Source organism: Octodon degus, unplaced genomic scaffold (genome assembly GCF_000260255.1).
Source record: "Octodon degus isolate 3935 unplaced genomic scaffold, OctDeg1.0 scaffold00068, whole genome shotgun sequence".
Lineage (NCBI taxonomy): Eukaryota > Metazoa > Chordata > Mammalia > Rodentia > Octodontidae > Octodon > Octodon degus.
The window spans coordinates 2,864-10,976 of NW_004524644.1; the positions used below are offsets into that span (position 1 = coordinate 2,864).

Genomic DNA, 8,113 nt, shown 5'->3' on the forward strand with positions numbered 1-8,113 from the left:
AGCACCTGAGAGGTCCCTTGGTATGTGAATGGACAAAGTGGGACACAGCAGTTCCCTCTTACCCACAGAGGATACATGTGAAGATTCCCAATGGATGCCTAAACTGCAGATTGTATGAAATATATATTTCTATATATGTAATTATATATATAATTACATATATAGAAATATATATTTCATACAATCTGCAGTTTAGGCATCCATTGGGAATCTTCACATGTATCCTCTGTGGGTAAGAGGGAACTGCTGTGTCCCACTTTGTCCATTCACATACCAAGGGACCTCTCAGGTGCTTCCAAATTTAGCATTTATGAATAAAGCTGTTATAAATATTCAGTATAATATATGTACAGTATAATATACTGTACATAAGTGTGGGCATAAGTCTGCAACTCCTTTGGATAAATACCAAGGAGCACAATTACTATATTATATGGTAAATATGTTTAATTTTGTAAGAAACTGCCACACTATTCTCCATAGTGGCTGTACCATTTTGCATTCTGACAGCAATCAGTAGGGTTCCTGTTCCTCCACATGCTTCCCAGTGTCTGGGGGTGTAAGTATCCTAGTTTCTGGCCTTTCTGGTAGGTGTGTAGTGGTATCACATTGGTATTTGGATTTGCATTTTCCTGAGCACATGCAGAAAGCCAACCTTCTAGGAACACCTAACCAGAGCAGGTGAATGGAGATGAAAGACAGCACACAGATGATTTTGAAAGGGGCTTGAGGCTCTTGTCTCTAGTTGACCAAGAGCCCTGAGCATCTGATCGGTTCACTTCTATTCCGTTTAGGCAAGGGAACAAGCGATTAGGTTAATGGAATGCATCTGTTTCTCATTATTTGTAAAGTGTACCCAGGTGAACATTTCTCTAAACAAGATCTCGGCTTGTTGACTTCTTCCTTGGAATTTGCAATGCCAGCATGCTGGCAGGTTGCCCAAGGGCAGTCAGCTTGCTGTTCCCTCCTCTGTGTGCTCAGGAACGGTCAATCAGGCCTTGATGCTTTTGACTAGTTTCCCATAGACATGCAGTGTGGTGCATCTTTTCATAAGCTTTTTTAATGTGCTTTGTATGTTTTAGATGTGGTTTTTATCATGTGTCTCCTGTAAATATTTTGTCTCTAAGGCTTATCTTCTCATTCTCTTGACAGTGCCTTTCACAGAGCAGATGTTTCTAATTTTAATGAAGTCCAAGTCATCAGTTCCTCCTTGAATGGATTATGCCTTTGGTGTTGTATCTGAAAAGTCATTGGCATTCGTGGTATTACCTGGATGTTGCCCTGTGTTATACTTTAGGAGTTTTGTAGAATGTGTTTTACATTTAGACCTATGATCCATTTGAGGTAATTTTTCTGAAGATTGTAAAACCTAGTTAGATTTCTTTCTTTCTTTCTTTCTTTCTTTTTTTTTGCATGTAGGTGTACAGTTATTCTAGCACTATTCGTCAAGAAGACTGTTCCATTTTTTACTGCCTTTGCTCCTTTGTCAGAGATTAACTACCCATATATAATCAATTAGGTCTGTTTCTGGTCTGTATTATCATCTCAATGATCTGTTAGCTTATCTTTCACCACCTTGATGGTAAGTAAGCAAGCCTTGAAGTCAGATCATCCTTCTTTGTTTTCCTCCTTCAATATTTTGTTGGCTACTCTGGATTTTTTATTTCTTCATATAAACTTTAAATTTGTTGATGCTGAAAAAATAAATGGCCTGTAATGCCGCCTTCGCCCCCTCCCCACACACACACTGAGAAGGCAGTTGAGACTGGGCATGGTGGTGCGTGCCTGTAATCCCAGCTCTTGGGAAGCTGTAAACAGGAGAATCACTATGAGTCCAATTCAGTAGTGAGACCCTGAACACCCTGTAGACCCTTCCCTAAAATACCAAAAAAAAAAAAAGATGTCAGGGATTTTGACTGAAATTATGTTGCATCTGCCAGTCAAGATGGGAAGAACTAACATCTGGACAATATTGAGTCTTCTTATCTGTTACTGTGTGGTGAATCCAGCAGATAGATTCCAGGCTTTTGTGTATGACAGGCAGCAAATTGCAAAGCATACATCCAGTGGTAAGTGAAAAGCAGTTGCATTTATTGAAGATCACAGAAAGGTGTGTTCAAGAAGGTCTGTACCAGCAGAAACGAAAAGGGCGGCATGAACAGAAAAGTGGTGCTCTACTGACGAGAAAAAAAGCACAGCACAGCGCACAGATTAATCAGGCTTTCTGATTTTTAAAGGAAGTACACTCCAGCTCTTGTTCCTCTCTTTGAGTCTCTAGATATGATTGACAAGGTGCAGAATTATCTCAGGTGCTTTCGGTGAACGTACATTTACAATAATTCAATCAGATTAAATTATAACATGAGGTGCAGTCTGTATTTATGAACCATTCATAAAGCCCAGGTGGATAAAAACTTACTGACTGTCAGGCCAGGAGAGAGTGTGCTTGCACTTTGGTCTAGAGTGTCAAGGAGTTCCTGGGTCTTTGTTCTTTTATGTTTTGCTTTTCTCTGAACAGTGGAAAGAGGATTGGGCCTGGATTACTGCCCCAGCTCAAGTGAGTGGAGAACAGTTGTCTCCCAGCCCACGGTGTATTATCTGTACTACTGTCCATAAACATGGGTTATCTCCATACTTAATTCTTTAGTTTCTTTTAGTGTTTTGTAGTTTTTCTCACTTAGATCTTGTACATATTTTGTTAAATTTATACCTAAGTATTTTCATTCATATGGAGAGGAAATGTAATTTAAATGGGATTGTACTTTTAATTTTGAATTTCATCCGTTCATTATTAGTATAGAAGAAAACTTTTCCACATTAACTTTTTGTTTTTGTAATCTCCTGGTTCCAGAAATTTGTATTTGTTTTTGTTGATTCTTTTGTATTTGCTGTATGGGCAATCATGTGATCTACAGCTAAAAAGTTTTTCTTCCCATTTCTGTTTCTTGTATTTCCTTTTTGTGTCTTCATGCATTAGATAGGACATGTCGTACAGTGATAAAAAGCTGTGCTAAGAGGGGACATCTTGTTCTTAATCTGAATGAGAAAGCTTTTAATTTTTACCCTAAGTTATATTAGCTATATATAATATTAGTTATATTAGCTATAATATAACAGCTTATATTAGCTAAGTTATATTAGCTTTTTTTTTTTTTTTTAGTCTGTATCAAGTTGAGGAAGTTCTCTTCTATTTTTAGTTTATTGATCATTTTAATCAATGAGTGTTGGATTTTGTCAAATTTTTTTTTCTGAAGCTATTGATAACATGAATATTGTTTTGTAAGCTTACTGATGTAATCACTTATGTTTATTCATTTTCACAGATTAAGCTAGTCCTGTATACCTGAGGTAAATCCCAGGTATTAGACATAGTGTAATTCTTTTGATACATTGTTAGTTTTGCTTTGCTTATATTTTGTTCAGGGTTTCAGCATCATTGAATTTGTGAACTTTAGAAGATTTGGACTTGATTTATATGGGGAAAAATGGCCCACCCACAGAGAAAAATGGCTCTATTTACAGTTGAAAGGACGGCCTGTTTTCCAGGAAGAATGCATGGCCCATTCTATTATTTTATTTAAAAAACTGGGTATAATTATTATATACTGCAAACATAAGCTAATAAAAATTTTAAAAAGAAAAATGAGTGAATATCTTTAAATCTGTTTGTCTACATTAAGTCAGGTTTCTGCCCTTCATTTTTTCCAATAAGCTAATGTATGAGTTTAAAGCATCTTTAAAGGATTTTGGGTGTGATGGGCCCAGAAGAAAAGAAGCATAAACAGTCCTAGGAAGTACAGATGTGAGTGACCTTAGGTAATTCTGATTCTGTCCCAAAGTTGCATTCTTAAAGATAATGACTTACCATGTCATCTTTTTTTTTTATTGACTTCTATACTGAAAAGTGGATTATTTTCTATTAGTTTAGAAATCTGTGTAAGCTGTATTGAAATAATCTTTTGTGAGACAATTTGGTAAATGTAGTTCAAATATTCAAGTATTTTATCTTCTGCCCAATTTTGATTTTAACTTGAATCTTTTTTTTTTTTTTTTTTTTTTTTTGCCATTTTAGGTAAGACCATGACTTACGGCGTTTCATAAATGAAGCATTGAGGAATGAAGCGGGACAATGTCATACAGAAAATAAATGATTTTTAAGTTATGTCTATTAATTTGACCATAGATATATATATTTACCTCCTTAGTAATGCAAGAAGTCTTTGTGGAAAGCAGAGAAGCAAGAAGCTACATTTTGTGTGCACTCCTCGACACTACTGGTGGATAAGTCAAAGCAGTGTACAAAGAGGTTTTCATACAAGCAGAGTAAGATGTAAATGGACCAAAAGTGAAGCGTATTCCTGTGGTAAACACTGTTACTGTCTAAGCAACCATGGTTTACACATTGGCATTTGGAAACTTAGCACTTCTGCTCCGAAGGGACTTACAAAAGTGAGCAGTCGTATGTCCCGCATTAAAAGCACTTTCAATTCTGTTTCAAAGGCTGTTTTTGGCAGTCAAAATGAAATGATTTCACGTTTAGCTCAATTTAAGCCAAGTTTTCGAATATTAAGAAAAGTATCAGACAGTGGCTGGTCGAAACAGAAAAATATTAAAGAAGCCATCAAATCTCTGAAAAAATATAGTGACAAATCAACAGAAAAGAATTCTTTTGCAGAAGAGAAAAGTTACACAATAGATAAAGAAGATTTAGGTAAACAAAGCCTTTTTCGTTACACAAGTAATATAACCACAAAATTTGGAGACTCATTCTACTTTTTATCAAATCATATTAACTCATACTTCAAACGTGAGGAAAAAATGTCTCAAACAAAAGAAAAGAACAAAGCAGAACTCGAAGGTGAAAGGGCAGAAGAAAGGAAACCAGATTCTCCAGGTCCTGGCATCCTTACTGATGAGCCAGGCTTGCAGTCTTCCGAGGGTAACACAGCCAAGCCTGCAAGCCCAAGTGGAGTGCCGGAAGCCCTTCCAGTTTCCACTAAACAGAGCATTGCTAACTTTCTTTCTCGTCCCACGGAAGGTGTTCAGGCTTTAGTGGGTGGCTATATCGGTGGACTAGTCCCCAAGTTAAAGTATGACTCCAAGAGTCAGACAGGACAACAGGAAGAACCTGCTAAAACTGAGCAGGCTGTCAGCAAGGACAAAAGTGCAGAGGAGAAAAAGCATTTATCTCTTCAACGAGAAAAGGCAAGTTATTCATTGTGGTTTGGAGTTGTATTAATTGTGCGAAATTTGTAAGTTTTATTTCTTAATAAAACATTAACTATTTGTTAAAAGTGTTGTATTCTAATTGCATATATTTAATGGTGTCTTTGTAGATTATTGCAAGAGTGAGCATTGATAATAGAACTCGGGCATTGGTTCAGGCGTTAAGAAGAACAGCAGACCCAAAGCTCTGCATTACTAGGGTTGAAGAACTGACTTTTCATCTTCTGGAATTTCCTGAAGGAAAAGGAGTAGCTGTTAAGGTAATTTCTGATTTCCTTAATCAGGTACTTACTGCCTTGGCCTAAATACTAATAAACCTTTTTAAATGGAAATGACAGGGCTTTGTTTTTATGTGAAAAATTGTTTTTTTTTTAAATCATTCATGTGATTGCATATTAAATAATTGTTCTATTTATGATATGCATGATTCTAATAAATTCATTTTCTATAATACAAATCATGCTATTACTATTAATAAGCTATATTTTGAAGTTAAATATTTATAAAATAGGAATGTCAGTATGTTAGTTAAAGGCTGCCAACTTTTTCTTAATTGCATTGTAGCTGTTTATATAACTACTTTTTAAAGACAACATAAAATTCATGTATGAAGTCAATGCTAGTTTTAGTTTCATAATCTTTTCATGTTTGAAAGCCTGAAATTTTAATCAACTATTTGTGTTAAATTTATTCATAGTTTCATTCTTGATCAACAAAAGCAACAAAATATTTTTCTTCTCAATATAGGAAAGAATTATACCTTATTTATTACGACTGAGACAAATTAAAGATGAAACTCTTCAGGCTGCAGTTAGAGAAATTTTGGCCCTAATTGGTTATGTGGATCCAGTGAAAGGGAGAGGAATCCGAATTCTGACAATAGATGGTGGAGGAACAAGGTACAGTCAGAAAAACTGATATCTAAAAACTAAATATGCAGTTCACCTTTAGGATTCTTAAAAAATAGACTTGGTAAAATTATATCTTTACAAAATCAAAATTTTAAAGCATGAAATCATCTTTTTCATTTGTAACTTCAAGTCTAAGAGCAACTCTAACATATTCTTGAAACACCTTTTGATTTTGTTTAGTGTTTATATTTTAGTTTGACCTTTTTAGACCTTTTTGTTATTTTAGAAGCTTATCAACCATTATTCTCTTAGAATCTTGGCATTGTTTTATTATAACTTCAGCTTGTTTTGTTATATTTATCTTCATATTTATCTTATCTTGTTTGTTATATAACTAGTTGCTTAATACAGTGATAGCTAGCACAGGAGTCAGTATCACTAACTTCCTCATTCTATGTGAGTGCATACTGTACAAGCGATAAATGTGTTCCTTCTTCATAAGATAACTTCACTGTCTTCATTTTTACTTCTAGCAGTCCACCCATGCTAATTCTGTAATATAATTTTTATAATTTATGCCTTTGTGCTGGTAAGATTTTTTTTTTTTTTTGCAGAACTGGGGATTGAACTCAGGCCCTTGTGCTTGCCAGGGAATGCTAATTAGATTAATGACCAGGTTTTTTAAGTTCTCTGATTTTGTTCTCTATACCTGCTTTGCCAATCACAGTTCTCTGTGCCAAGTATTACTTTTATCTTTTTTCAAATTTCCATCTTAGCTGTCACCCAAGTCTTCTACAACATGACACCAATGTGAGAGAACTGTTGTGTGATGAGAGGAGGCTATTTAAAAATCAGGAACAGAACACTACAATACTGGAATGGTGAAATTTTGCAGCAGAAAGAAAAGATAAACAAAATTTTTTTTGAAGAAATAGGGAGACTAGATATACTAGAACTAGGTCAAGATCCTTCTAAATATAACCTTGGTGGGTGACTAGGACAGGATGATAGAGATAAAGGTGAATGGTATTGGGAAAGAATCTTGATTTAGATATGTTGGATGTAAGGTTACATGCACCCACACAGAAGTGCTCAAGTGACCAAAAGCTAGCATCTTAGAAGAGCGTGGTGGATGTTTCTTAAGGAAGTCCAAGAAGGTATGCATCACTCTGTGTAATATAAAATGGTAACAAGTTGTAGGAACTCATTATATGTCAATAGAATCAGTTCCGTGTGATAAGAATAGGGAAAGTGGTAGCTAAATGAGTAAGAAATTTCCTTGAGGAGCAGTGAGAATCCTCCTTTGCATTCCAGAGGAGGAAAAATGACATGGAAAAACAATTTTATTGAGTAGTAATGAGAACTGTGAAAAAAAACAGTAAAGCAAAGCAGTAGAGCCTAGTAGAGGTATTTTAAAGAAGGATTCTAGCTTAGTTTTTTAAGAGATAAGAAATATTTAAGTATAGACCTACAAGAATATTGAGGGACATTTAGATAGCTAAGGTAAGAGGCATGGTGGAAAGACATTTGTGGCTAATAGATATTTGATCTTATAGGATAGGAATTTTATAAGTCATAGAGGGAAGAAATTATTGAAATTTGGGGAAATCTAGGAGTATGTTAGGATGAAGGTACACTGGGATCAGTGATCCTCTAATGGAGGTAATGTTTGTCCCATGGGGACGCTTGATGTTGTCTAGAGACATTTTTTGTTGGCACACTGGAGGACTTCCAATTAATCTCACTTGAAGAGAGCAGTTGCTATGGAATACCCTATAATGCACAGGGCATCTCTCCAAGTGAAGTTAGCAACCTGGAGAGTCAGAGGTGCTGCTGTTGAGGAACTGTGGGTTAGGGCAGTGTGAACAGGAAGCCAGAACAAGGTGTGTCCAGAAGGCAGTAAGGTGTAAGGGCTATGAGTAAAAGAAACCATGTAATTTGCCTCTGTGTGTGTGTGTGTGTGTGTGTGTGTGTGTGTGTGTGACAGAGAGAGAGAGAGAGAGCCTTGTAGTACTGTGTTATGCAAATGGCAACCA

The 8,113-nt window shown here is 35.7% G+C and overlaps 1 protein-coding gene across 2 annotated transcripts in view; it reads left to right on the forward strand.

Annotated features, from left to right (window-relative positions):
- Positions 1-4,070: 4,070 nt before the first annotated feature.
- Positions 4,071-8,113, forward strand: part of Pnpla8 (patatin like phospholipase domain containing 8) — a 31,072-nt gene continuing 27,029 nt past the window's right edge. The window contains exons 1-3 of one of the 2 annotated variants that reach the window (XM_004634966.2): positions 4,071-5,205; positions 5,337-5,486; positions 5,974-6,125. In XM_004634966.2, coding sequence (XP_004635023.1) covers positions 4,162-5,205; positions 5,337-5,486; positions 5,974-6,125 — 1,346 coding nt within the window. In that variant the 5' untranslated portion in view covers positions 4,071-4,161. The remainder of the gene's footprint in view (positions 5,206-5,336; positions 5,487-5,973; positions 6,126-8,113) is intronic. The other variant, XM_023719490.1, reaches the window with a different exon arrangement.